Source organism: Macaca nemestrina, chromosome 15 (assembly GCF_043159975.1).
Source record: "Macaca nemestrina isolate mMacNem1 chromosome 15, mMacNem.hap1, whole genome shotgun sequence".
NCBI classification, from domain to species: domain Eukaryota; kingdom Metazoa; phylum Chordata; class Mammalia; order Primates; family Cercopithecidae; genus Macaca; species Macaca nemestrina.
Window position 1 is genome coordinate 109265347 of NC_092139.1, and position 27938 is coordinate 109293284.

The window sequence follows — 27938 nt, forward strand, 5'->3', positions numbered from 1 at the left end:
GTCTGGGTGTCCCTGGGAACCTGGCTTGTCTTGACCCCTCTGGGGGGCTCCTCTTGGCTCTGACCTCCATTCTCCCAGTCTTACCCCTACTCATGCCCACCCACCCCGAGGGGCCCCCAGTGTGCACTCACACACTCACACTCAAACTCAGCACCCCACTTGCTCTCTAATTACCAGGATCGTGGTGCTGTCTCAGGTTCTTCCTCCCCAGCATTCCTCAGCAGCTGCCTTCACTGGGCAGGGCAAATTATACCGTGGCCCAGCCATAAAAGCCACTTTCCAAAAAAAGAAGCTTTAGGGCCCCTGAGAGACGCAGCTGAACCTCTCACCTGGCAGTGCCTGACTCAGGAGGTGATGTCTGGGCCATGAGCGACAGAGCCTGGTGTCCCTTTAAGCAGGGAGTACAAATTCTCATCCCTCCCTCCTGCTCTCCCTGACGTCAGCTGGAAGGCGTGTGAGTGAGTGAGGGGCCAAGGTACCGCCCGCGCGAGCACACACACACACACACACACACACTCACGCACATCTTCCAGACCCATCCCCTGCCCGCCAGCTCCACGATCCAGAGAGAAGCAGAGCGCGAACGCCGCAGGAGGCAGTGCCTGGACCCCAGCTGCCCAGGAGAGGTGAGGGGCTAGATGGGGCCTGAGGACACTGTGCTGGAAACTGTGGCTTTGGTCAGGCCGAAGGAGAGAGGTACAATGTGAAGGTGGGGGCTGAATCAGCCCAGTTCAGCTTACAGATAGTGTGTTGGGGGTATAGAGGATCCCACCTGTCTCTCCCTCCCTCCTTCTCTCCCCGTGACCCCCAAGTGAGGTGAGGCTGTGTGGCTCCCGTGGGAGCATGTCTGTGTCTGTGTCTGTGTCTGGGACCTGCGTCTGGCTCAGGAGGCAGAGAGCAGCAGATACCTGCCAAGCCGCAGCCTCCTGTCTGGGAAGCAGCAGGAGAGAGGACCGCCTTGACCGGAGAAATCCCAGCGCCGCTTCCAGATGCTGAAAGCAGAATGCAGTAGGGACTCTCGCTGGTCTTTCCCCTGGAATGTGGGGCTGGGGCTGGGAAGGGACGGGCTGGGACAGGCAGACAGTTGGACCTGGAGCAGTTGTCTTATCCTGACTCTATTTATTCCCCAGTGTGATGGGGATAATTGTGTGTGTTAGCTTGGAGAGGTGGCTCCATGTGGTTATTCTCTTCCCCCCCGGGTACCACCCCACCCCGAGCCCTTGCTTCTTGCCTGCCTGCTGGTCTGCTCTGACCTCCACCCTTGCCAGGGCACAGCCTCCGGAGGGCAGGGGTGATAAGCCAGGGCCTGCTAGGCCACCCCTGTCATGGGATACAGGGACTTAGGGTGGCCTTGGCTGGTGCCAAGCCCCTGAATGGCCTGACCCTGGCACAAGGAGTCCAGGTGGAGAGGGGTGACACTGGCACCCACAAGGAGACAGCAGGTTCCTGCCAAGCTGCCAGCCTGCAGGCTCTTCCCAGGGAGAGGGGGGGGGACACAGAGTGAGAACAATAATAAATACAGAGTGTGAACTGCTGCATCCACTGGGGCTGGGGGAGGGGAGGAGGAAGTGTGCCCGGCGGGGGGTGGGCAACCTCTCTGAGAGCCTGGCATCATGCCACCTGGCTGTGACCTGGCAGGGGCCTCTCCCTGGGAAAGGGGGTCTCCAGCTTTCTGGGAGATGTGGAACTGGTTTCCCAAACCTCACTCCATCCCAGAGTCCTCTGGGCCCTCCAAATTCTGAATGTTTCCTCCTCCTAGTTTTGCCCCGCCCCCCCATTTCCTTGAAGTATTCTCCAAAAATGTCTGTTTTCCGTGTCTGCCCATGTTGACCCATCCTCACTCCCTCCAGAAAAAAAAAAAAAGACAGGTATAGACAGGAACTGCCTGCCTGGTGGCCTGGGAAAGGCCAGAGGACAGTTTTGGCCGCAGATGGCTCTCCCAGGCTTGGAGAGACATGGCTAGGCAATGTTCGTGGATGCACAGAGGGATTCCCTGAGGGGGACCTGGGGACACTCTTGGATGGCTGGTGGGGAGGGGACACCTGCCAGCCAGTCTGGAGTAGTGCCCCCAGGGTGGCGCCCAGCAGAGGGCGCTCAGGACCTGGCTGAGCCGGTCTTGTCCACAGTCACAACTGGGGCAGCTGGGACCCAGAGCCTTGTAGGAATGGGGCTTGGGGCGGTTCAGACCTTTGTCCATGCTGAGCAGCAAATTGGGAGGCTAAAAGTAGTAAGGAGCTCTTCTGCCCCACAGCCAGCAAAATGACACTCTTGGGCTGGGAGCCTGGCATGGCACACCAGAAAGCTTTAGGGTCACACTGATTTGAGTTCAAGTTCAGACGCTGTATGTATGACTTTGGCCAGTCTATTCCTCTCTCTAGGGGGTCTCAAAATGGGAAAGTGACTTGCTAGGGTCGCACAGCCAAGCACAGGTGGGACTGGGGTGCGAACTTGGTTCTCCCAGTGCTGTCCTGGTTTTCCCACCACCACCCAAGTCAAAGAAGCCCAAAGACCTTAACCACAGCAGTTTCCCAGGGCAGCCTGGGCATGTGATGAGGAGGACTACAGGGTCTCTTAAATAATTAAGCTCAAGTATTGGCTGGGGCAGCCCCCATGCACAGACGCAGGCACACAGGCTGTGTGGGGGAAGGAACCAGGTTTAATCAGGTCACCTCAGGCTGCAAGAGCAGCTCAAGCACGGATGTATTTTAAGGAGCATCTGGGAGGCTGGGGGAGGGGGAGGAGCCAGGGAAGTGTCAGCTCCTGCCCGGGGGTCCTGAGTTTGTTTTCTCACCCTCCCAGGGCCCACCATGCACAAGCCCCCAATGTTCGGGAAGCCCTTCCAGCGTCATCCTTGTGTTCCCCGTCCTTTCTATTTTTAAGCAACTGTACCCATTCCTCCCATCTGCTCCCCTGTGATGGGGACTTGGGGCTGGGACATTTTTATTGGGGGAGTTGTTTTTAAGCTTAGCAGAGTTGGTGAGTGACTCACCCAAGGTCATGGTCTGAGTCAGCGCAAAGCCAGAAATAAAAGCTCGAGTCCTGGCTCCCCAGGAATTCCACACCCCACTCCTACTCCAGGGGAGGGTGGGTGCCGCCCTCAAGGAATGGCTGGTCTTCACCTCCCCAGACATCTCCAGAGGGCAGGCATGCTGCATCTGACCTGTTGTGTGAGCTCAGCGAGCCTCTTCACCTATTTGAGCCTCAGTTTACTCTTCAGAAGAATGGGTATACTAATGGTAGTTACTGCAAAGGGTTCTTATGAAGACGAAATGAAAAAATGGGGCAAAGGGCTTGGCACATGGTCAGTATCAGTAGATGACTAGATGGTGTCTGAGGCTCACATCAGGACTTCCCATGCTGCTTTTTTGAAATTATTATTATTTTTGAGACAGAGTCTCGCTCTGTCGCCCAGGCTGGAGTACAGTGGCGCGATCTCAGCTCACTGCAAACTCCGCCTCCCAGGTTCACGCCATTCTCCTGCCTCAGCCTCCCGAGTAGCTGGGACTACAGGCCCATGTTAGCCAGGATGGTCTCGGTCTCCTGACCTCGTGATCTGCCCGTCTCAGCCTCCCAAAGTGCTGGGAATACATGTGTGAGCCACCACTCCTGGCCCCCATGCTGCATTTTAATAATCTGTGTCTGTTCCCCCAACTGGACTGGGGCGCTTTAAGGACAGTTGTCACCCTCATGTTTGTTGTTCTGGTGCCTGCAGTCAGTTTGATTTCATTTACATATGTGTTTTTGAAAACCTCGGAGGAGAGTTGGCCTGACCTTCATTAGTCATCTGGACCAGCGATGATTCACGTAGCTGAAGACAAAAGTGAGGTCCAGAGAGGAGCAGGTGCCTGCCCCAGGTCACACAGCACTGAGTGGCTGAGCAGGCTGCCTTTCCCTGATCTGCCCAGACTGAGAGGACTCACGGTCAAGAGAAGACCATACAGTCTTCTCATATGGTAGCTCACGCTTGTAATCCCAGCACTTCGGGAGGCCAAGGGGGTGGATCACCTGATGTCAGAGTTTGAGACCAGCCTGGCCAATATGGTGAAACTCTGTCTCTACTAAAAATACAATAATTAGCTGGGCGTGATGGCGAGTGCCTATGATCCCAGCTACTCGGGAGGCTGAGGCAGGAGGATCGAGAATCACTGGAACCTGGAAGGTGGAGGTTTCAGTGAGCTAAGATCGCACCACTGTACTCCAGCCTGGGTGACAGAGTGATACTCGGTCTCAAAAAAAAAAAAAAAAAAAAAAAAGGATGGGTGCGGTGGCTAACACCTTTAATCCCAGCACTTTGGGAGGCTGAGGCGGGTGGATCACAAGGTCAGGAGTTCGAGACCAGCCTGGCCAACATGGTGAAACCCCATCTCTACTAAAAATACAAAAATTAGGCAGGTGTGGTGGTACACGCCTGTAATCCCAGCTACTCAGGAGGCTAAGGAAGGAGAATTGCTTGAACCCGGGAGGTGGACGCTGCAGTGAGCTGAGATCATGCCACTGCACTCCAGCCTGGGTGACGGAGTAAGACTCCATCTCAAAAAAAAAAAAAAAAAAAAAAAAAGGGCCATGGCCAGGCACAGTGACTCACGCTGTAATCCTAGCACTTAGGGAGACTGAGGCTGCAGTGAGCCATGATCATGCCACTGCACTCCAGCCTGGGTGACAAAGTGATAGCCTGTCTCAAAAAATAAAAAAATAAGAGGGGACCATGATAGCCATTTCCTGCCCCATTCTCCATCCTTTTGGGGGAGCTGAGAATTGGAGCAGAGCCCCAGCATGGGTTGTGGTTCATCTGCCAAGAAGGCTGAGTCGCCACCCAGAGTGCCCCATGACACTGCATCCAGCCTCAGGTTATCTCCAAACAGCCTGACATTTGTGTTTACTTCTAGGCCCCTTTGTCTGCAGTCAGTCATTTGGGGTCTGGCCTTCTGCAGGGAAATGAAGATGAGCTTTGCTCAGAGCCCAAACACAGGGCCGGGGGACACGGGGATGCCCACTTGCCGGGGGGGCCTTTGACACAGCTCTGTGGCTCCTCCCGACAACCTGGGTAGGATGTTACGATGAGCCCCATTTGACAAAAGAGGGAACTGAGGCACGAAAAGGGAGAGTTGGCCAGGCACAGTGGCTCATGCCTGAAATCCCAGCACTTCAGGAGGCCAAGGTGGGTGGATCACCTGCAGTCAGGAGTTCGAGACCAGCTTGGCCAACATGGTGAAACCCCATCTCTGATTAAAAAAAAAAAAAAAAAAAAAGAGGCCGGGCACAGTGGCTCACACCTGTAATCCCAGCACTTTGGGAAGCTGAGGTGGGTGGATCACGAGGTTGGGAAATTGAGACCCTCCTGGCCAACATGGTGAAACCCTATCTGTACTAAAATACAAAAAATTAGCTGGGCATGGTGGTGTGCGCCTATAGTCCTACTCAGGAGGCTGAGGCAGAGGAATCTCTTGAACCCCGCAGGCAGAGGTTGCAGTGAGCCAAGATCACGGCACTGCACTCCAGCCTGTCGACAGAGCAAGACTCCGTCTAAAAAAAAAAAAAAACACACAAAAATTAGCTGGGTGGGGTGGTGGGTGCCTGTAATCCCAGTCAGCTACTTGGGAGGCTGAGGCAGGAGAATCCCTTGAACCCGGGAGGCAGAGGTTGCAGTGAGCCGAGATTGTGCCACTGCACTCCAGCCTGAGGGACAAAGCGAGACTCTGTATCAAAAAAAAAAAAAAAAAGGGAGGGTCACAAAACTGGGTTGCAGTGGAGCCAGGATTTCAACTCAGGCAGTCTGGGTCTCAGGCTGCCCTCTTACCTGACTGCAGGTTCTGAAGGGCATTATTCCTGGCAGGAGATGGCCCCAGAAGGACACACGAAACCCCCCCGGAGCTGGCCCTTAGCTCTGTTTGAGTGGAAACAAATGTTCCAGAAATATATCAGTTTCTCTGCTCTTGGGCGAGTTTATTTTCCCATTTAGTTTCTCAGGGAAAGTTCTTTTGGAAAAACTCCAGCCTCATCTTGGCTGAACCAGGAACAGAATTTATATTCACAGGAAGAGCACTGGTTTACTGTTAGACAGATCTGGGACTCTGTCACCTGCTGTGTGACTTTGGGCAAGTCACTCAACCTCTCTGAGCCTCAGCTAGCTCATCTGTAAAATGGAAAAATTGTCATTTCAGCTCTATAGGGTAACTGGGAGGTTGAAACGTAGAAAATAATTTCTGTAAAGACTTTTGCACAGTACATGGCATTCAGCCAATGAAAGCCTCATTTTCACTTGCCCTCTTTGGCAGCAATGCTCTGGAGAGGGGTCTGAACTGGAGGGTTGCTCCATATCTCCCTGTTCCCTTCTCTCTGGTCTCTGGGGCTGCTGGGTGTTGTACAGCTCCCCCAAGCCCAGGCCCTGTACCACGTCACACAGTAGGTCAATAGCAATGCAGGGCCTGGACACAGGACTCCTGCCTTCCCACTCGAAGGCCCCAGATGATGCTAATTCAAATTCTGGCTCAGACTTTGATTGGTGTGTGTCCTTGAGTGAGTGATTTAACCTCTTTGAGCCTCGGTTTTCTTGTCTGCAAAGTAGGGTAATAATAGCACCAGCCTTTAAGAGCTGTTGCAGGAATTAAATAAAACAAGAGACTGTGGAGCTGTGAGGGGTGGGCGATCCTTAGGGAAGAAGAGAGGATGAAAATGAATGGTGGGCTTGGCCCAGCTCGGCTGGGTCTCTCCTTCCCTGACTCCCTCTTCCCTCAACACCCAATTCCGCAGCCCTGTCTGGGAGGGGCAGGCTCTCGCCCAGCGCCTACTCAGTGCTTTCCACATCCCACCTCAATTCTCATTTCATCCTCAAAAGAACCCTTGGAGGACAGTCTTTTCTCTCTTCCTCTTTTTTTTTTTTTTTTTTTGAGACAGGGTCTTGCTTTGTCGCCCAGGCTGTAGTGGAGTAGCTTGATTACCACTCACTGCAGCCTCGACCTCCTGGGCTCAAGCAGTCCTCCCACCTTAGCATCCCGAGTAGCCGGGACAACAGGCATGCACCACTACACCCAACTAATTTTTTTTTTTAAGACAGTGTCTCACTTTGTCCCTCAGGCTGCACTGCAGAGGCGCGATTTCGGCTCACTGCAGCCTTGACCTCCCGGGTTCAAGTGATCCTGCTGCCTCAGATGCCCAAGTAGCTGGAACTACAGGTGTGCCACCACCATGCCCAGCTAATTTTTGTATTTTTTGTAGACACGAGCTTTCACCATGTTGCCCCAGCTGGTTTTAAGCTCCTGGGCTTAAACGATCCTCCCGCCTTGGCCTCCGAAAGTGCTGGGATTATTTGCGTGCGCCACCTTGCTGGTTGGAGGAGGGATTCGTGTGATCCCCATTTCCCAGATAAGGAAACTGAGGCTGCAATGGGGGACAGGGGAGAAGCCTGTTCTCTCTGCCTTGTGGAAGCTGCCTGTCTCCTGCCCCTGCCTGAGCTCCTGCCCTGAGGCCGACTCGCTGCCTCTCTTGGTCCTGTCTTTGCTGTGGCTCCTCTGCCTCCCTTCTGCTCTCTGGTCTCTCTGCCACCTGAGAGCCCATCGTGGGGAGGCTGCCCTCGACCCTGGCCCAGAATCATCAGTGGGTCCCTCCCCCATCCCTGTTGCCCGCTTAGCATGAGGCCCTGGAGCCGCGTGGTCACTTGGGTGGGAGGCCTGGCTGGCCAGAGCAGGCCCCAGCTCAGCTGTGTCTCCCTGGTAACCGTCATGAGCTGTATCTCCCCCTCTCTATCCTCCTCTTCCCTCCCTGCCCCTCCATGGCCTTCCAGCACTGGCTGTCACTGCCAAGAACAATACCAGGCCTGGGAAAACTGCAATCGGGAGGCCAGGCCCGCCCTGCTCCCTAGAGGGAGGGAGGCAGGGCCTCTGTTCCCATCGCCTGCCACCCCTCGCCCAGGTGGGGCAGGTGGCACTCTAGGAGTTCACTGCAGGGCGTCTGGTGCTTCCCAGCTGTGTCATCTTGGGTAACTTTGCTGCCTCGTCTTCTTTTCTTGGTAACGGCTTTACTGAGATGTCGTTCACATACCATAAAATTCACCTGCTTAAGGCGTTCAGTTCAGTTGTTTTTAGTACATTCACAGAATTGTGCAGCCATCACCACAGCCAATTATAGAACATTTTCATTTCCCAAAAAGAAACGTTCTACCCATCGGCAGCCCTCCCCTCTCCCTCCTCCCCAGCCCTGGTGACCACCAGTCGACTCCCTGTCTATGAGGATTTGTCTCAGGGACGGAATCATGCCCTCTGTGTTTTTTCGGGACTGGCTTCTTCTCTGTGACCTTGCAAACATTCTAGCATAATGTGTGCAGGGTTCATCTAGGGTATAGCATGAATCAGTATTTCTTCTTTTCTTTTTCTTATGGCCAAGTGCTAGTCTACCATGTGGCTAGACCATACTTTATTTTTTATTTTTATTATTTCTTTTTGAGAAGGAGTCTCGCTCTGTTGCCCAGGTTGGAGTGCAGCGGTGCAATCTCAGCTCACTGCAAGCTCCGCCTCCCGGGTTCACACCATTCTCCTGCCTCAGCCTCCTGAGTAGCTGGGACTACAGGCACCCACCACCACACACGGCTATTTTTTTGTATTTTTAGTAGAGACGGGGTTTCACCATGTTAGCCAGGATGGTCTCGATCTCCTGACCTTGTGATCCGCCCACCTCGGCCTCCCAAAGTGCTGGGATTACAGGTGTGAGCCACTGCGCCCGGCCAACCATACTTTATTATCCATTCACCTGCTGATGGGCTTGGGCTGTTTTCACTTGTTGGCTGTTGTGAATGAGCGCTGGTGTGACCATTCATGAACACTTATGTCCAACTGTGTGGTTGCTTTTTTTTTTGGAGACAGAGTCTCGCTCAGTCACCCAGCCTGGAGTGCAATGGTGTGATTCTCGTGCCTCAGCCTTCTGAGTAGCTGGGACTACAGGCATGCGCCACCACACCCAATTAATTTTTGTATTTTTGGGAGAGACGGGGTTTCACCATGTTGGCCAGGCTGGTCTTGAACTCCTGACCTCAAGTGATCTGCCCACCTCGGCCTCGCAAAATGCTGAGATTACAGGTGTGCGCCACCACACCCGGCTGTTTGTGTGGTTGTTTCTTGAAGCTTCCGTTTTCTTCTCCCCAAAATGAGAATAATGGGTGAAAAGGCCAAACCTGGTTTGCCCTGCCTCCTGGAGTGAGCTCAGACAGAAAAGCCCCACATCAGCCTTTTCAGGGTTGAGGGTCTGTGAGGTGAGCCAAGCCTGGGGCTCTACCGCCTTCCTGACCGGAGGGGGAGGGTTTTGGGAGGAGGGAGGATACTACTACACCTCCACCCCCAGGCATGGCAGAGCCAACTCAGCATCTTGGCTTAGAAAAATTCCTCTTGCTGGCTGGGCGCGGTGGCTCAAGCCTGTAATCCCAGCACTTTGGGAGGCCGAGACGGGCGGATCACGAGGTCAGGAGATTGAGACCATCCTGGCTAACACAATGAAACCCCGTCTCCACTAAAAATACAAAAAAATTAGCCGGGCGTGGTGGCGGCGCCTGTAGTCCCAGCTACTCGGGAGGCTGAGGCAGGAGAATGGCGGGAACCCGGGAGGCGGAGCTTGCAGTGAGCCGAGATCGCGCCACTGCACTCCAGCCTGGGTGACAGAGCGAGACTCCGCCTCAAAAAAAAAAAAAAAAAAAGAAAAATTCCTCTTGCTGTATTATCTTGAACAGAGGCCAAAAGACCTGCTCCAGTGGACTCCTGGACTCATCCAGGCCTGCCATGCAGTGTGTTCAGGCTTTCTGAGCTCTGGACTCCTAAGGAAACTTACAGGAACCTTGTGGGTGATTTTCCTTCCCTGGAAACTCCAAGCTCTGGGGTGAGAGGGGTATAAAATAGAGGTCACAGGCCTGTAATCTTAGCACTTTGGAAAGGTGAGGCAGGTAGATCAACTGAGGTCAGGAGTTCGAGATCAGCCTGGCCAACACGGTGAAACCACGTCTCTACTAAAAATACAAAAATTAGTTGGGCGTTGTGGCAGGTGCCTGTAATCCCAGCTAGTTGGGAGGCTGAGGCAGGAGAATCACTTGAACCTGGGAGGTGGAAGTTGCAGTGAGCCGAGATCACACCACTGTACTCCAGCCTGGGTGACAGAGTGAGACTCTGTCTTAAAAAAAAAAAAAAAAAAAAAAATTAGCTGGGCATGAGGGTGCATGCTTGTAAGTTCCAGCTACGTGGGAGGCTGAGGTGGGAGGATTGCTTGAGCCCAGGAGATGGAGGCTGCAGTGAGTATGATGTCAGTGTTCCCCAGTCCGGATAAGACCATGACTCAGAAAAAAAAAAAAAAAAAAAGGATCAATGCTAGCCCCATTTTACAGAACAGAAAATAGTCAGAAGTTAAGAGTGTTGATCAATGGGCCGGACGACTTGGCCCATGCCTGTAATCCCAGCACTTTGGGAGGCCACAAGGAGCGGATCACCTGAGGTCAGGATTTCGAGACCTGCCTGGCCAACAAGGTGAAACCCCATCTGTACTAAAACTACAAAAAATTAGCCAGGCGTGGTGGTGGGCACCTGTAGTCCCAGCTATTCAGCAGGCTGAGGCAGGAGAATCGCTTATACCCAGGAGGCGGAGACTGCAGTGAGCCGAGATCGTGCCATTGCACTCCAGCCTGAGCAACAAGAGTGAGACTCTGTCTAAAAAAAAAAAAAAAAAAGTTGACCAGGGCCTAGGCCATGTAGCCAGAAGGTGGAGGATGCAGGATTCAAACCCAGGCCTGGGTGTGGAGCCCACACTCCCACCTGCCATGTTGGAGCTGATGTGTAGCTTGGCTTGCTTGAGGTCACCAAGTTGTAGGTGACAAAGCTAAGATTTGAACCCGTGTGTGACTCTGAAACAACTGACCCTTATGCCAAACCATATTCCAGACCATCATTGGCCACCCTACCCAGCCACCTCCCAGGCTCCTGGAGTTAGAGAATTGAACTGCAAACTGGAAGGACTTAGGGGTCATAAGACCCCTAGTTTTGTTTTCTGGTGAGGACTCTGACCCACGATGGGGTCGTTTGTGACTTGAAGTCACGCCGTGAGGATAGCAGGTGGGACTAGCCCACCTGACTGTGGCCAAGGTCCAGGAGCTGCTCCCCTGGACTGGGCTCACCTGTGCCTCTTTCTTCCTCTTCCAGACGGAGCCCGTGGCTGGTGAGGCCGCAGAGCAGGGCCAGGCCGGGCCCTGCCCGCAAGGACGCCCAAACCCCTCATCGGCCCCTGGGCCCCAGAGCCCACCAGGCTCTCCCGCCGGCCCCACCATGACTTCGGAGTCCACGTCACCCCAAGTTGTGCCCCCGCTCCACTCCCCCAAGTCCCCAGTCTGGCCCACCTTCCCCTTCCACAGGGAGGGCAGCAGGGTCTGGGAGCGGGGTGGTGTCCCACCTCGGGACCTACCCAGCCCTCTGCCCACCAAGCGGACCAGGACCTATTCGGCGTGAGTACCTGCCCCTTGCCCAGGCCCTTGACCCTTGCCAGGACACAGGCTGACCATCCCCATCCTTTTCCAACTCCTGTTGTCCTCACCTGGGATAGGGGAACTGTGTGTGGACCTTCCAGTAACTGGATAGATGTTTGTCCCCTCCATCCATTCATCCATCCATGCATCCATCCACCCATCCATCCATCCATCCACCCACCCACCCACCCACCTGTCCGTCCATCCATCCATCCACCCACCCACCCACCCACCTGTACGTCCATCCATCCATCCACCCATCCACCCATCCATCTGCCCGTCCGTTCGTCCGTCCGTCCATCCATCCATCCATCCATCCATCCATCCATCCATCCATCCATCCATCCACCCACCCACCCACCTGTCCGTCTATCCATCCATCCACCCATCCACCCATCCATCTGCCCGCCCGTCCGTCCGTCCATCCATCCATCCATCCATCCATCCATCCATCCATCCATCCCACAAAGATTTACTGAGCTCCTGACCAGGGGGATCCAGGGATAAGACAGAGCCCCAGCCCATAAGCTGCTTACAATCTAGAGGGAACTTGTTCACCATCCATTACCACCCAGCAGGATTAGGAGTGAGGACCCAGCACGGGGTACCAGAGGAGACGATGTCCTGGTTGGGTTTGGAAGATGTATCAGGTGAAGAAGGGAGCTGGCGATTCTGGGCAGATGGCACAGTGTGGGCAAAACCCAAGACACAGAGTTAACCTTTGGAGAGGGGTGGGCAGGGGGACAAAGAGTAGCCCTGGGCCTTTGGGGTAGGTCACCAATGAGGTGGCATGGGGGAGTAATAAGGGTCCATATGGGGGAGGCCAAAGGCTCTTTTGGGAAGGACAGGGTCTTGCTCTGTCACCCAGGCTGGAGTGCAGTGGTGCAGTCATGACTCACTGCAGCCTCAACTTCCTGGGCTTAAGCGATCCTCCCACCTCAGCCTCCTGAGTAGCTGGGACTACTGGCACATGTCACCACCCCCAGTTAATTTTTTAAAAAATATTTTGGGCCGGGCGCGGTGGCTCAAGCCTGTAATCCCAGCACTTTGGGAGGCCGAGACGGGCGGATCATGAGGTCAGGAGATCGAGACCATCCTGGCTAACACGGTGAAACCCCGTCTCTACTAAAAAATACAAAAAACTAGCCGGGCGCGGTGGCGGGCGCCTGTAGTCCCAACTACTCGGGAGGCTGAGGCAGGAGAATGGCGTGAACCCGGGAGGCGGAGCTTGCAGTGAGCTGAGATCCGGCCACTGCACTCCAGCCTGGGCGGCAGAGCGAGACTCCGTCTCAAAAAAAAAAAAAAAAATATTTTGGGCCAGATATGGTGGCTCATGCCTGTAATCCCAGCATTTTTGGAGGTCGAGGCAGGTGGATCAGTTGAGGCCAGGAGATCAAGGCAGTCTGGCCAACATGGCCAAACACTGCAAAACCCCGTCTCTACTAAAAATGTCAAACTTAGCTGGGCGTGGTGGTGGGTGCCTGTAATCCTAGCTATTCAGGAGGCTGAGGCATGAGAATCACTTGAACCCGGGAGGTGGAGGTTGCAGTGTGCTAAGATTGTGCCCCTGCACTCCAGCCTGGGTGACAGAGCGAGACTGTCTCAAAAAAAAAAAAAAAAAATTTTTTTTTGTAGAGATGGAAGTCTCCCTATGTTGCCCAGGCTGGTCTCAAACTCCTAGGCCCAAGTGATCCTCCCGCCTCAGCCTCCCAAAGTGCTGGGATGACAGGTGTGAGCCACTGTGCCAGGCCTCATTATCATCGAATGGGGATGACTACGAGGTTCCTGGCCTGGGGCAAGTTCCTCGCAGCCCCGAGGCAGGCTCAGCAGAAAGGGCCCAGAACAGCTGTAGGGGTCCGGGGAGGAGTTCCTCAGGCCACAGTTGCAATCCCACTACCCTATCTCCAGGACAGCCCGGGCCTCAGCTGGCCCCGTGTTCAAGGGCGTCTGTAAGCAGTTCTCACGCTCACAGGGCCATGGCTTCATCACCCCCGAGAACGGGTCCGAGGACATCTTCGTACATGTGTCTGAGTGAGTCCCCTCCACCTCCGTTCTTGGCCCCTGCCCTAGTGTCCCTAACGGTGCCTCAAAAATCTCTCTCCAGACCTCTCCCCTCCCTGGCTGAGGTCTGTATTCATGGCACCTTTTCTGTCCTCTGAGTAGGGACTGAAGGTGTGTTGGGGGAGGAGGGCTGTGGCCAGGTGGGGAGTGGGCATGCAGACCCCAGAAGCCTGGGAGCCAGCAGCTGGGCCCTGGATCCCATTCCAGCATCATGGGGGTCTGAGAGGGCTAGGCCAGCTCCTGAGCCTCTTGGCCTGGAAAGGGCCTTCAGGTGGATGGGCCAGGAGGTAGAGATGGATGTCATGCCTAGGCCTGGCCCCACCCCCTCCTAATGCCCGGAGGACTGGGGCGAGGTCACTGAGCTTCTCAGCTTTAGGGATCTCCCTGTGCCCTTTCACATCTCAGTCCTCAAGGGACCCAGAAAGGGAGGTACAGTTTATGAATCCCGTTTTATTTATTTATTTATTTTTTGAGACGGAGTCTCGCTCTGTTGCCCAGGCTGGAGTGCAGTGGCACAATCTTGGCTCAGTGCAACCTCCACTTCCTGGGTTCAAGTGATTCTGCCCCTCAGCTTCCCAAGTAGCTGGAATTACAGGTGTCAGCCACCACGCCCAGCTAACTTTTTTATTTTTAGTAGAGACAGGGTTTCGCCATGTTGGCCAGGCTGGTGTCAAACTCCTGACTCAGGTGATCCGCTCGCCTCGGGCTCCCAAAGTGTTGGGATTACAGGCGTGAGCCACTGTGCCTGACCATGAGTCCCACTTTACAGATTCGAGAGCTGAGGTTCTGAGAAGCAAGGCCTGGCCAGGCCTCCTGACCTAGGGAGGCCTAGGGCCAGGCTGCCCCCGAGGCCAGGCCGCAGGACTGTCCAGGGCATAGGGCCTGCCACTGGGCTAATAATACCCCTCTTCCTGCCCGCCAGCATCGAGGGGGAGTACGTGCCAGTGGAGGGCGATGAGGTGACCTACAAGATGTGCCCTATCCCGCCCAAGAACCAGAAGTTCCAGGCCGTGGAGGTGGTGCTCACTCAGCTGGCCCCCCACACTCCCCACGAGACGTGGTCTGGCCAGGTCGTGGGCTCCTAGGCTGGGTGGCTCACAGGCCAGCTGGCCGGGGGGGTGGGGAGCCACACAGGGTGAACGGGCAGCAGCCAGCTCCATGCCCCACTGCCCTGGCTGATCAGTCCTTCGGTGGCCTCAGTGTGCACGTCTGTCTGTCTGTCCGTCTGTGCTTGTGGCTGTGAGCGTGTGCCTCCACCCACCCCATGACCCGTGACTACTGTGCGAGCTGGAAAGGAGGTGGGTGGAGGGCGAGGCCACCAGACCTGGCTTCTCGCTGTCCACTGCCTTCCTCCTCCCCTCCCTGCCGCAGACACGCAGGACCCGCTCGCCCTCCTACCCACCCATCCCCATGGTGACTGAGCCTCGAGAGCCTGTGCTGGGCTCACTCCCCGGCCTCCGCCCCTGAGCTGTCCCATGTCAGTCCACAGTTCTCTGTGCTACTTACATCTCCCTCCCTTGGCTGAGGTCCCCCACCACCATCTAGACCCTTCCCTCAGAAGCCTGGCCGGTGGGTGCTTTTGGGGAGCTTCCCAGCCACTGGCAGGGGAGGAGGACAAATACAGAGGCACACAGGCCCCTCACTGCTGAGGCCAGCCTTCCTTCCTGCTCTGCTCTCAGTGCACTAGAGAGGCAGGAAGAGGGGTCTGAGGGCGGAAGGGGTTCGGGGCTCCCACTTCGCCGGCCAGTCCCTCCTCCTCAGCCTGGCAGTGGCTCTGGGCTCCTTCCCCTGGGCTGTACTGAGCCAAGCCCAGGGCTTTGCAGAGGGTGGGGGTCCATCTCTCCAGCTTGGCTGCAGCCCTCCTTTACCCTGACTCACAAGCACTACTGATGCTCTGCGCCACGCCCGGCTGACAGCTGCTGAGGATGCCGCGATGGATGGACACACGTCCATCAGGCAGGGCCGGGCCGGGGCACCCACAAGGAGGGCCCTCAGCCTGGGAGACTGGCCCTGCGGCCCCCGCGTCAAACCCTCTTCCCAAAGCCCTGACAGACCAGCGGCTGAGGTGTGGCTCTTGCTTTTACCGTGTCCATCCCTGAAGATGTGTGACTGTCGCTGTCACCTGGAGTCCTTTTGGGGCCAAGATGTGTATGCACTTGGGGTCGTGGCCATTCACTCCCATACAGGGGTGAGAGTGGCCTGGCCCGGGAGGCCAGGAAGGAGGGGCCTGTCTGCCTCCACCTCTGGGCGCACCCCCTGCCTACCACCCTCCCTTCTAGACAGCACATCGCCTGACTGGGCAGAAGTGGGGCCATGGTTCAAGGGAGGGCCGGCCAGGGGTGGGACCCTTATGAAACCCAGTCTGTGAGTAAAATGGGGGGCTCAAATGCCCAGGATGAGGGGATCAGTGACTGTCTAGGAGGATCCCTGGCCTTGTAGGTGCCCCAAGACCCCAGGGTAGAGATCAGCCGGGATGCCTGCATCCCAACCTTGCCCCCAGGGCCCATCACATAAAATCTGGGAGCCCAGAGCTGCTGAGGTATGCTGGTCAGCTCCCCTAAAATGGGCACGGCCCAGCCTGTCCCATGAGGAACAAAGGCCCCTGGCCCCTTGAGAGAGGGTTTGTTAGTGAGGGATGACTCCTCCTGTAGGGAGGCCACCTTTTAAGGTACCACTATCAGTCAGGATGTGGTGGCATCAGCCCTGGGGCCGCCTGGGTGGCAGGGGGGCAGCAGCTCTCCTTCCCACTCACAGGCCTTGCAGTGCCCATTTGGAATTCCTCCCAAGACCCCTGGCCACCCAAACCCCCCATTCTTCCTAATACTGGCAATAAACCCTCAACTGTGACCCACCGTGCCCTAAAGCTGCCTCTGTGTCAGGGTCCCCAAGGAAGGGGCTGGGGGTGGACACACCAAACCAGCTCTTCTCTGGGACTTCAATGGCCCCCTCCTCGACTGGATCAGGGACTTCCTTTGTGACCTGGGCCAAGTCCCTGCCCTCTCTGTGCTGTTTACTCATCGGCAAAGTAGTGGCTGTGACGGCATGTGACTAAGGCCAATTATCCATTTAGACGCAACTGACACCTACTTTGTTCTGGGAAATTTAATACTGTGACAAAGTTCTCTAAAATAGGCGCCTGCGCCACCATACCCCACCGTCCAGGGAATAGGCACCTGCACCACCATACCCCACCGTCCAGGAACAGGCGCCTATGTCACCATACCTCACCGTCCAGGGAATAGGCACCTGCGCCACCATACCCCACTGTCCAGGGAATAGGCACCTGCACCACCATACCCCACCGTCCAGGAACAGGCGCCTATGTCACCATACCCCACCGTCCAGGGAACAGGCGCCTATGTCACCATACCCCACCATCCAGGGAATAGGCACCTACGTCACCGCACCCCACCATCCGGGGAACAGGCGCCTGCACCACCATACCCCACCGTCCAGGGAATAGGCACCTACGTCGCCACACCCCACTGTCCAGGGAATAGGCACCTACGCCACCATACCCCACTGTCCAGGACAGGCAAGCAGGGCAGGCTAGATCTCGTACCGACACTTGTGCACGCCTCCTCCTGGCGCAGAAACCTGTTCTGTACTGGAATATAAGCAGCAGCTGTGGCCTCAGCCACCAGGTGGAGCATGGGGAACACTCTGGGCTCTGCGAGGACGGAGCCAGTGCCACTAGGAGCTGACTGGCTAGGGTCGGTTGTCCACACAGACTCTGGCCCCATTCGGGTGGGCCTTGCAGCAGGCGTCCTGGGCCAGAGGAGGGGCCCTGGCATCTATCCAACACCAGGACCTCTCTTTAGGCCTAGGCCAAACTCTTCAGAAGTCACAACGCACAGATGTGGGCCCCGGTCACGCCTCATGGGCTGTCTCTGGGAAGAAAATCTCCCGGCATCGCTGCACTGTGTCCTGAGGAGACACCACGCTGTGGCCAACAGTCCGGGGGTCAGCAAAGATCTCAAAGTCGTTCCCACCCTGCACACAGAGGATGGGCAGAGGAGGCATATTTAGGCGGAGTCCCTCTCCACGTTGGCTGCTAAGGACCTGCCCCTCCTCCTGCCCCTTCAGAACTGGCAGGAAGCCCACCTTCTCACTCCTGTCAGACCCGCCCTGACTTGCTGTGTGATGTAGAACAAGTGCCCAGCCCTCTCGGGGCCCCAGCCTTCTGATCTGTGTAACGGGGCTGGTGAGCAATGGCTGTTCTCCAGGAGCCCCCGCAAGAGGTCTGCTGTGTTGCCCCGTGTTCTGGCCTTGACCTGGGCGATTTGTGTTGGAGAAGCCACCAGACCTGGCTTCTGGCTGTCCACTGTGTTGGGGGAAACCTGGGGTGGGCCACACTCACAGGGCTGGTCTCGTTCCCAAAGAAGTGGATGGTGTCGAAGCTGTCCTGGTCCAGGCTATCCAGGCAGTAGCGCTTGTCCCAGCCCTCGGGGAAGACGTCAAAGCTGATCATGCCTCCTGTGGGCAGGGGTGGGGACTGTTATTCCCTGCTGGGAGGGGCAGACAAGGCTAACAGAAGGGCTGCTTGTTCATTCATTCATTCAACAACCCTTGGGGATTGGGACACGGGGCAGGAACAGGACACGGGACAGACTTAGGATCCTCAAGGAAGTTATGACACAGGTTGGAGAACAAACAAGACTACAAGACTACAAAGTGGGTGGGGGAAGCTCATCCAGCCAGGGTGGTCAGGGGAGACCTCTGACGAGGTGGCAATGAGCTGGGACCTGAGGCACAGAACAAAGTACAGCCCCTGAGGCAGGGAAGAAGATGAGTGTCCCAGCAAGGGAGGAGGCTGGGAGAGGCAGGGCGAGGACGGGCAGGCCCTGGGCATCACGTGGAGAGGGAGGAAGAGCCTAGGGAGGGCTTTGGGCAGAGGCACACCATGACTCCAGCTCCAGCCTCTCCGGCCACTGGGGAACGGGTGAGGTGGCAGAGAGGAGCCCGGCTGCGTCAGGTCAGTTGGAGTCTGGGATAAGCTGCTGGCAGTGGAGGTGTGAGCACCAGTGGGATTCCAGATGCAGGCCCCTGGGACTTCTAGGAGTTTGGACTTGGGAAGGGGCGGGGGAGAGCATTCAAGGGAGAGGCTCCGGTTTTTGGCCTGAGAAACTGGATGGGCATAGGGCATTTACCACTGAGGTGTGAAGTGGGGAAAACTGGGGGCCAGTAAACGCTGAGCCCCTTTCTGCATCAGGCTCAGCCACCCCCTCTGCCCTGAGTGGGGGAGGGGCTCCTAAAGCTAAAGGGGGCCATAGCCTGGTCTGGCAAGGGGCGGAAGGTTCGAGGAGGGGCCCTGTACCAGGCCTCCCAAGCCCTCTGCAGGGTGGACGTACCTCGGGAGAACCTCAGCCCTTTGCCGGCAAACTCTGTTTTCAGGGCTTCCACGAACTTCTCCCGGATCTTCTCTTTCTGCAGAGGGGAGGGGGCGGATGGCAGCTCAGAGAACCTGCTGTGTGCCAGGCCCTGGCTGGGCACACAGTCCACGTGAGCGTGCTGAGCCTTCTAGGTGGGCTGAGAGTGTCCCAAGCTGTGAAGAAATGTTTCCACATGGCCGAGGCTGGCTGCACCTCCCGTCTCTGGAGAATAAGGCTGGTCACTGGACAGCCCCACGTGCAAGGCCAGCCTCGGCAGGGACTGGCACTGTGACCTCGAGCTGGTTACTCACTCTCTGGCCTCAGTGTCCTCATCTAAGGAAGGGAAGTACTCATCCCCACTTCAGCGTTCTGGAAGACAAGCTGGGTCAAGCATTTACACCAGCTCTGGGCCAGGGCAGGGCACGTGGATCAGGAAGGTTTATGCCCCTCCAGTGCCAGAAGGGGGCAAACAAGAGCCAAAAATACTTGAGAAGGTGGGGAGTTAGCGTGTGGCTCCCCAACCCCATGCCAGGCATGGTCCATGCGCCACCTCATCCAGTCCTCATGACAGGCCATGGGATGGGAACTGTTATTACCCCCACCTTACACATAAGCAAACTGAGGCACACGGTAATAAAGCTGTTTTTCCAGGTTACGAGGCAAATGGGTAGAGCTGGGACTGGGAACCTGGGTGGCCAGGAAGGGATCACCTCTCAGCACGTGTGTGTGGGAGAGTGGTTGTTTGCCAATGACCAGTTGCAACTACTCCAACAAAAAAAGTCCCCGGGGCTGTGCGCAGTGGCTCACGTCTGTAGTCCCAGCACTTTGGGAGGCCAAGGTGGGCAGATCACTTGAGGCCGGAGTTTGAGACCAGCCTGAACATGGCAAAACCCTGTCCTTACTAAAAAATACAAAAATTAGGCCAGTGCGGTGGCTCACGCCTGTAATCCCAGCACTTTGGGAGGGTGAGGAGGGCCGATCACAAGGTTAAGAGATCAAGACCATCCTGGCTAGCGTGGCGAAACCCTGTCTCTACTAAAAGTACAAAAATTAGCTGGGTGTGGTGGCTCACACCTGTAGTCCCAGCCACTCGGGAGGCTGAGGCAGAAGAATTGCTTGAACCCAGGAGGCAGAGGTTGCAGTGAGCCGAGATTGTCCCACAGCACTGGGTGACAGAGCAAGACTCTGTCTCCAAAAAAAAAAAAAAAAAAAAAAAAAAAAGGGTATTTCTTTGCAAGGCGCAGTGGTTCACACCTATAATCCTGGTGCTTTGGGAGGCTGAGGCAGAAGGCCCACTTGAGGCTAGGAGTTCAAAACTGGCCTGGGAGACACAGTGAGATCCCATCCCTACAAAAAATTTTAAATTTTAAAAATCAGCCTGGCATGGAGGAATGCACCTGTGGTCCCAGCTACTCAGGAGGCTGAGGTGTGAGGATCGCTTGAGCCTGAGAGATCAAGGCTGCAGTGAGCTAGGACTGGATCACTGCACTGCACTCCAGGCTGGGCAACAGAGTTAAGACCCTATCTCAAAAACAACAATAACGACAAAAAGTATGCCGTGTGCCAGGCATAGGAGATCCAGAGGAGAACAAGCCGCAGAAATCCCTGCCCTGATGGAGCTTACAGTTCTGGGACAGGGACAGACAGTAATTCGGGTTTTGAAAGTAGATGGTGGAAGTTGTCCAAGGCTGCTTGGGGAGAAATAAGGTAGGGGAAGGAGCAGGAAGTGCAGCAGTGGATGTGATACTCTGGGAGGCCACACTGGGAAAAGGACAGGAAAGGTGATTTGAAGGAGAGGAGGAGGGACGAGCTGGGCCTGAGAGAAGTGTGCTCTGGCAGAGGCACAGCACTCTAGAATCAGCCAAGAGGCCATAGCTGGAGCAGAGGGCAGGGAGAGCCACCGAACAGGTCAGAGAATGATGGAACGACGTGGACGGACCAGCGTGGAAAGGTTTGGAAGGGTGGATCACTCCATTGCCGAGAGGGAGGGAGGCGTGGGGAGAAAAGCAAAATGCACATCAAGGTTCAGCAGGGGCAGCACAGGCAGAGGTGAGAGGACCTTGGTGTGTTCCAGGAATAGAAAGTGGAACTTGAAGGGCACAGAGAGGAGACGCGGAGAGCCGGAGCCAGGCAGAGCCCTCAGGGCTTGGGGCACCATAGCAGGGGGCTAGAACATCATCCAGCTGGAAATGAGGAGGCAAGGAAGGATTGTAAGTGAGGGGGCAGGGCTGGGAGGTGAATGCGGCTGACACGTTTGAAAGGTTCTAATGGGCCGGGCGCGGTTGCTCACGCCTGTAATCTCAGCACTTTTGGAGGCCCAGGCAGGTGGATCACCTTAGGTCAGGAGTTCAAGACCAGCCTGGCCAACGTGGTAAAACCCTGTCTCTACTAAAAAAGTACAAAACTTAGCTAGGTGTGGTGGTGCACACCTGTAATCCCAGCTACTTGGGAGGCTGAGGCAGGAGAATCGCTTGAACACGGGAGGTGGGAGTTGCAGTGAGCTGAGATCATGCCACTGTACTCCAGCCTGGGTGACAGAATGAGACTCTTATCTCCCTCCCCGCCCCCCCAAAAAAAGAAAGAAAGAAAGGTTCTCAGTGGCATTTCCGGAGAGCAGGCTGGCAGGGTTATGCAGTGGGTAGAGAGGGACAGAGAGGAAAGTTGGGGCAACCTGGGGCGGGGGAAAGCGGTAATCTAGAGTGGGGTCTCAGTTCTGCAGATGAACAGATTTGACACTGACTCGAGAGGCTGATGAAATAGGAGCTGTTGGACCCGATGTGGGTGGGAAGGTGGAAATGATGTTCCCAGGTGTTTGTTGGCCTGGCTCAGTGGGTGGCTGCTGGTGCTGGTCACCTAGGAAGGGGGACCAGCAGCGTTGGAAAGATGCACGTGTGTCTACAACAATGGCACACGGTAGGTGCCTGAAAGGGTATCAGTTAAATCAGAACACATCCCCCCAGTCTATTTTACCGATGAGAAAATAAAGGCTCAGATAAATTGAGTGACTGAGGCCTTACAGGCCTAAGGTTGCATAGCTAGTGGTACCTTGTCCAGTTCGGAGAACTCGATCCGTTCCTCCAGGGTGCAGCTCCGGCCGATGGGCGAGATGTTCAGCATGCCATTCCGGAACTCAATGAAGGTTCCACTGGTGGTGAGGGAGAGCGGGAGCCAGAGAGAACCAGAACGGCCCTGAATTCAAATCTAGCCCCACCTGGGACCCCAGCCTCCTAGGACTCCAAAGGGGAAAATAATCCACACTCCCAGTAAAAAATCAGGGGCCCAGGTATCTCCAGGCTCCCTCTGAGGGACCCACACTTCTCCTCCCTCAGGCCCCAGGTTCTGGAGACCAGGCTGGTGGGACCTCACCGCTTCTTGGGCAGCCTGAGCAGGGCCATGTAGCTGAGGCAGAAGTTGATCAAGTCCTGCAGCAGCTCCTCCCCCAGGTGGTTCTGGATGGTCTGGCCAAGGAACACAGGGCTCTGAGCGTGGCCTAGGCTGCCTGACCCGGAGACAGGCACAGTGTCTCTCCCCCAGCCCCGGACGGAAGGCACCCTTGGACTGCTCCACTATGGAAAAGCGGGGTGCCCCTGGCTAAGCCCTGGGGGACACTGACCTGCTTGGAGAGCAGTCGTCCGTGCTTATATTGCACTGTCCCGTTCTCAGCAAACACATAATCAAACTTCTCAATGACTTCGGGGTCACATAGAGGACAGGAGGAAGAAAGGCTGTGACACCAGGTCTGTGATCCCATAGGCAAGTAAAGAGACAGGAAGCCCACACCCTCGGTTTCGTATTCAAAGGACATGTGTTCAATCTGAGGCTGCAACCTGCTTCTCCAGCCTTTCTCCTTCTGCAGTTTGGTTTTCTTCCAAAGAAGCCAGTCACACCTGTGGGCCTCTGCACACAGGCATCCATGCAGGTCCTTCTGTCAGGACCGCCCTCCCCTGGCTTCCCTGCCACTCATCCTCCAAGATCCAGCGTCCTCCTCTGGAAGCCATGCAGCACTCTCTGGCAGAGGGCATCATTTACACTCTGTGCTCCCCTGCCCCTCTGCAGACGAGCTTCCTTCTGCTCTACAGCTGCCACCGCACTGGGTTCTCAAGGCTGGCTGCATGGGAGAGTTGGAGGTCTCAGCTCTGGCTGCCAGGAGAAGCAGCTGGAGTGGGTGGGAGGTGGGAGGCGCAGGGAGCACAGCTCAGAGGCTGTTGCGGCGTCTGGGTGGCACGTGGTTACCTAGACTATGAAGGCATGGTGGAGATGGAGACAGAGGGGACAGGGAGATATTCTGGGGTTTGCTGATGGAATAAACAAGAGGTGGGGAAAAGGAAAAATTCGAGGAAGTTTCTGGCTTGAGGAACTGGAGGCACCCACTTTGACTGGTCTGAGACCAGGAGCTCTGAGGTCCAATCAATTTTCTGGATAACTTCAGAGTCGTCCTCTGTTAAATGGGATGATCACGCCTACTCTAAAGTGTGATTGTGGGGATTAAATGCAATGGAATAACATTAACACATGATCATTTTTGACAAATGGTAGCCATCATTGGTTCTGCCCTTTTTTTTTTTTGGAAGCAGAGCCTCATTCTGTCACCCAGGCTGGAGTGCAGTGGCCTGATCTTGGCTCACTGCAACCTCCACCACTCAGGTTCAAGCGATTCTCCTGCCTCAACCTCCCGAGTAGCTGGGATTGCAGGCACGTGCCACCATACCCAGCTAATTTTTTGTATTTTTAGTAGAGACGGGGTTTCACCATGTTGGGCACGCTGGTCTTGAACTCCTGATCTCAAGTAATCCACCTGCCTTGGCCTCCCAAAGTGCTGGGATTACAGGCGTAAGCCACCATGCCAGCCAGTTCAGCCCATTTTAAAGATGAGGAAATCAAGACTCAGCAGGCAGAAATGAGAATGTAAACTGCATAAGGGCAGGTTTTGCTTGCTTTGTCCCAGCTATTTCTCTAGGGCCTGGCACAATCCCTGGCAATAGGAGGTGCTCAAGTGTTTGTCACATCAGTGAGGGAACTATCTGGCTGCTTTCTCTCTACTTCTGCCCCACAGAAGCAGGACCGGCTCTTTGAAGATGCCCAGGAATCTCTCAAACTCCCCACTCCCTCTACCCCCAGTCTCACTCTTACCTTCATCCCCGTCACCCAGCTGCTCAGCGATCTTAGAGTAGTCAGAGCCGCCCACCACACCGATCTGCACTCTACTTCGCAGCTTCTGCAGGAAGGCGGCCACCTCAGGGTCAATTTTCTATGGGGGGAGAGGGGAAGCATAGCATTCTGGCTTTCAGCATGTCTGGGACCTCCACGTAGCCCTCACTTAGTGCTCAGAACCCAGGGAGCCCACGTTCTAACTGGATCTGAAGCAGTACGAAGCTTAGACACCAAAAATTAGACAGGTTGGGCACCATGGCTCAGGTCTGTAATCCCAACACTTTGTGAGGCCATGGCAGAAAGATTGCTTGACCCAGGAGTTTAGAGCCTAGGCAGCAAAGGAAGACATCGTCTCTATGAAAAAAAAAAAAAAAATTTTTTTTTTTTTGGAGACGAACTTTTGCTCTGTCGCCCAGGCTGGAGTGCAGTGGTGTGATCCTGGCTCACTGCAACCTCCATCTCCCATGTTCAAGTGATTCTTCTGCCCCAGCCTCCTGAGTAGCCAAGACTACAGTTGCCCAACACCACACCCAGCTAATTTTTGTATTTTTAGTAAAGACGGGGTTTCACCATGTTGGCCAGGGTGGTCTCGAACTCCTGACCTCAAGTGATCTGCCCCCCTCGGCCTCCCAAAGTGCTGGGATTACAGGCATGAGCCAGTGCGCCTGGTCTTTTTTTTTTTTTTTTTCTGTGGTGGAGTCTGGCTCTGTCACCCAGGCTGAAGTACAGTGGTGTGAACTCGGCTCACTGAAACCTCTGCCCAGGCTGGAATACAATGGCGCAATCTCAGCTCACTGCAACTTCTGCCTCCCGGGTTCAAGCGATTCTCCTGCCTCAGCCTCCTGAGTAGCTGGGATTACAGGTGCCTGCCACCATGCGCAGCTAATTTTTTTTTTTTTTTTAATTTTTAGTGGAGACAGGGTTTTGCCAGGTTGGCCAGGTTGGTCTTGAACTCCTGACATCAGGTGATCCACCCACCTGGGCCTCCCAAAGTGCTGGGATTACAGGCATGAACCACTGCGCCCAGTCCATGCCTGGCTAATTTTTAAAAATTTTCGGTCGGGCGCGGTGGCTCATGCCTGTAATCCCAGCACTTTGGGAAGCCCAGGCGGGTGGATCACCTGAAGTCAGGAGTTCGAGATCAGCCCGGCCAACCTGGCAAAACCCTGTCTCTACAAAAGTTAAAAAATTAGCTGGGCGTGGTGGTAGGCGCTTGTAATCCCAGCTACTCAGGAGGCTGAGGCAGGAGAATCGCTTGAACCCAGGAGGTTGAGGTTGCAGTGAGCCCAGATCACGCCATCACATTCTAGCCTGGGGGACAAGAACAAGACTTTGTCTCCAAAAAAAAAAAAAAAATTAGCCAGGCATGGTGGCACTCGCCTGTAGTCCCAGCTACTCCAGAAGCTGAGGCGGGACAATCACTTGAGCTCAGGAGTTCGAGGCTGCAGTGAGCTGTGATGGCGCCACTGCACTCCAGACTGGCTGACAAAGCGAGACCCTGTCTCTAACAACAACAACAAAATAGCATCACAATCAAGTTGATTCTTGAGGAGCCAAAGAACAACAACAACAAAAATAGCCCCACAAAACAATGTTTAATATTTGCTCTGGGCAAACAGATCCAGATAAAGGCCTGGAGGAAAGCCACACCACAGTAACCACATTACCTTGGGGAGGGGGGCCAGGCCTGGGATCCTGGTGTAGTCAGAGGGGACTTTACCCTTCTCTGTTAGGTTTTCATTCTTTACCAGGAGAGTGTGATCATGAATATGTGTACAATTAAAAATTAACTTTCAAAAGGCACTAAGCACAGAGGCTGGCCCGTAGACAAATTAATAGGCTGTTCTTATTCAGGTTGTTATGTTTGTGGAACAGAAGGTCAGAGGGAGGCGTCAGAACTGCGCCTAGGCCCTGCCACCTTTGTTCCAGTTCTTTTGTTTATTTATTTGTTTGTTTGAGATGGAGTTTCACTCTTGTTGCCCAGGCTGGAGTGCGATGGCACAATCTTGGCTCACTGCAACCTCTACCTCCTGGGTTCAATCGATTCTCCTGCCTCTGCCTCCTGAGTAGCTGGGACTATGGGCAGGCACATGCCACCACACCCAGCTATTTTTTTTTTTTTTTTGGAGACAGAGTCTCGCTCTGTCGCCCAGACTGGAGTGCAATGGCACATTCTCGGTTCACTGCAACCTCTGTCTCTCTGGTTCAAGCGATTCTCCTGCCTCAGCCTCCCGAGCAGCTGGGATTACAGGTGCATGCCACCATGCCTAGCTAATTTTTTGTATTTTTAGTACAGACGGGGTTTCACCATATTGGTCAGGCTGGTCTTGAACTCCTGACATTGTGATCTGTCCACCTCGGCCTCCCAAAGTGCTGGGATTACAGGCATGAGTCACTGAACCCAACCTCATTTTTGTATTTTTAGTAGAGACAGAGTTTCACCATGTTAGCCAGGCTGGTTTCGAATTCCTGACCTCAGGTGATCCACCCACCTCGGCCTCCCAAAGTGCTGGGATTACAGGCATGAGCCACTGCACCCAGCCCACCTTCGCTCCAGTCCTGTCATCTTCCTCCAGTCCTGTCATCTTCCTCCCGGACCCACCCCTGCAGGAAGGCAGAGCGGGCTGATTCTTCCTTGAGTCCTCAGGGCCCAAGCCAGGGTAATTTCACCACAGAGGATGGGGAGGGGCATTTGGGACCTAAGAGAGGAGGCTAAGACCTGGGTTCCCATCAGCCACTGCCCAGTAAAGCCCATCCCACTGTTCCCCCACGCTAGGAGACCTGTCGGTTGGTCCTTGAGGCCCCCAGACTGGAGGGTGGGTTACCCACAGGGAGGGCACGAATGAAACCTGCTTACTGATGCATCCAGCTGGTGAGGGGGCTTTTGGGGACTCACTCACAATGAGACCCAGTGGGAGAAAAACTGAGCAGAGGTAAGAGGCTCAACACAGTGAGTCTTTAGAAGAAAACCACACTCTTACCCTCACTATGCCTCAGTGTCCTCACAGCAAACAGACTAGGCCTGAAGCCTCTCACCTACGGGTGGGTAGAGCCCATAAACGAATTTGAAAAGAAGCCCTCTCTGCTCCACGACTGGGGGTGGAAGGTAAGGTGGATGATAGGGCTTCAGAAACTAGACTCAGGCCCAGGCCTGCAAAGGTCGGGGTGGGAAGACTCTGAGACCCCCTGTCTCCTACCAGATGGTGACTGACACTTGGCTGCGTGCTTGTGTGCCTGGAACCCCTGTTCAGAAGCCAGCTCTGACCACTGGTGCGTTGTAGGGCTGAACTAGGGTGGGATCCCCAGCTCAGGAGGCTGGGGCCTCCGGGAGCCAGGCCCTAGGGGCATGTGAAAGCATCTGGGGACAGAGGGAGCTAGGCCCCTGATCGCAGCCTCTTCCCTCCAGTACTGGATCCTACCCCAACACTCCCAAGCAGAACACAGGCAGGGACGCTGCTGGGGCAGTGACGTGGAGGGCCAGGTCCCCTCACTCCCAGTGGGTGGCCCCGGATGTCAGGGGGCAGGGTACTGCCGCATGCTACACTCGGTCCCGGCGTGTCCACGGTCACTCTGCTGCAGATCCCACACTCAGCCTCGGGGGTGTCCGCGTGACACTCCCGGCGGGAGCTTCCAAACTTCAGGGTCCTACCTGGCGAGCCGGCGTGAGGGTCCCGTCCACGTCAAACAGGCAGAGGACCCGCTCCTTCCTGCGGGATCCCTGGGCGGTGACTGCCATGGCTGCAGCTCCGCGCGCGGGGCGGAGTCTGGAAGATGCAGCCGCAGAAGCAGCGCAGGGATAAGATTCGACAGGGCGGGGCTTTAGGGGGCGGGGCCAGCAGACGGCCTGATTGCGCCGAAGGGGCGTGACC

General features: G+C 55.4%; 2 protein-coding genes across 3 annotated transcripts; one reads left to right on the forward strand and one right to left on the reverse strand.

The window, feature by feature from the left end:
- Window positions 1-364: 364 nt before the first annotated feature.
- On the forward strand, window positions 365-16393 carry LOC105464374 (cold shock domain containing C2). 2 transcript variants are annotated; one of them, XM_011712209.2, is made up of 4 exons: window positions 365-626; window positions 11166-11464; window positions 13394-13516; window positions 14469-16393. In XM_011712209.2, the coding sequence occupies exons 2-4, from the start codon at window positions 11289-11291 to the stop codon at window positions 14629-14631; spliced, it is 462 nt and encodes a 153-aa protein (XP_011710511.1). In that variant the 5' UTR covers window positions 365-626; window positions 11166-11288; the 3' UTR covers window positions 14632-16393. The 2 variants fall into 2 exon arrangements, with proteins under 2 accessions (XP_011710511.1, XP_070936751.1); XM_071080650.1 differs by lacking the exon at window positions 365-626 and adding an exon at window positions 761-1008.
- Window positions 16394-16633: 240 nt separating this feature from the next.
- On the reverse strand, window positions 16634-27874 carry LOC105464373 (phosphomannomutase 1). Its single transcript, XM_011712207.3, has 8 exons — window positions 27719-27874; window positions 24049-24166; window positions 22532-22608; window positions 22285-22376; window positions 21964-22063; window positions 18898-18973; window positions 17907-18022; window positions 16634-17539 (listed from the first exon to the last, which is right to left on the reverse strand). Exons 1-8 carry the CDS (start codon window positions 27803-27805, stop codon window positions 17417-17419), a joined length of 789 nt encoding a protein of 262 aa, XP_011710509.2. The 5' UTR covers window positions 27806-27874; the 3' UTR covers window positions 16634-17416.
- Between the last annotated feature and the right edge of the window lie 64 nt (window positions 27875-27938).

Excerpts from the sequence above, each read along its gene's own strand:
- LOC105464374 (XM_011712209.2), top strand. The coding sequence starts at position 11,289 with ATGACTTCGGAGTCCACGTCACCCCAAGTTGTGCCCCCGCTCCACTCC. Across the intron at positions 11,465-13,393 it reads CGGACCAGGACCTATTCGGC|GACAGCCCGGGCCTCAGCTG; the intron begins GTGAGTACCTGC and ends CCCTATCTCCAG. Across the intron at positions 13,517-14,468 it reads ATCTTCGTACATGTGTCTGA|CATCGAGGGGGAGTACGTGC; the intron begins GTGAGTCCCCTC and ends CCTGCCCGCCAG.
- LOC105464373 (XM_011712207.3), bottom strand. The coding sequence starts at position 27,805 with ATGGCAGTCACCGCCCAGGGATCCCGCAGGAAGGAGCGGGTCCTCTGC. Across the intron at positions 22,609-24,048 it reads GCTGGGTGACGGGGATGAAG|TCATTGAGAAGTTTGATTAT; the intron begins GTAAGAGTGAGA and ends GTGACCCCGAAG. Across the intron at positions 17,540-17,906 it reads TTGGGAACGAGACCAGCCCT|GGTGGGAACGACTTTGAGAT; the intron begins GTGAGTGTGGCC and ends CTCTGTGTGCAG.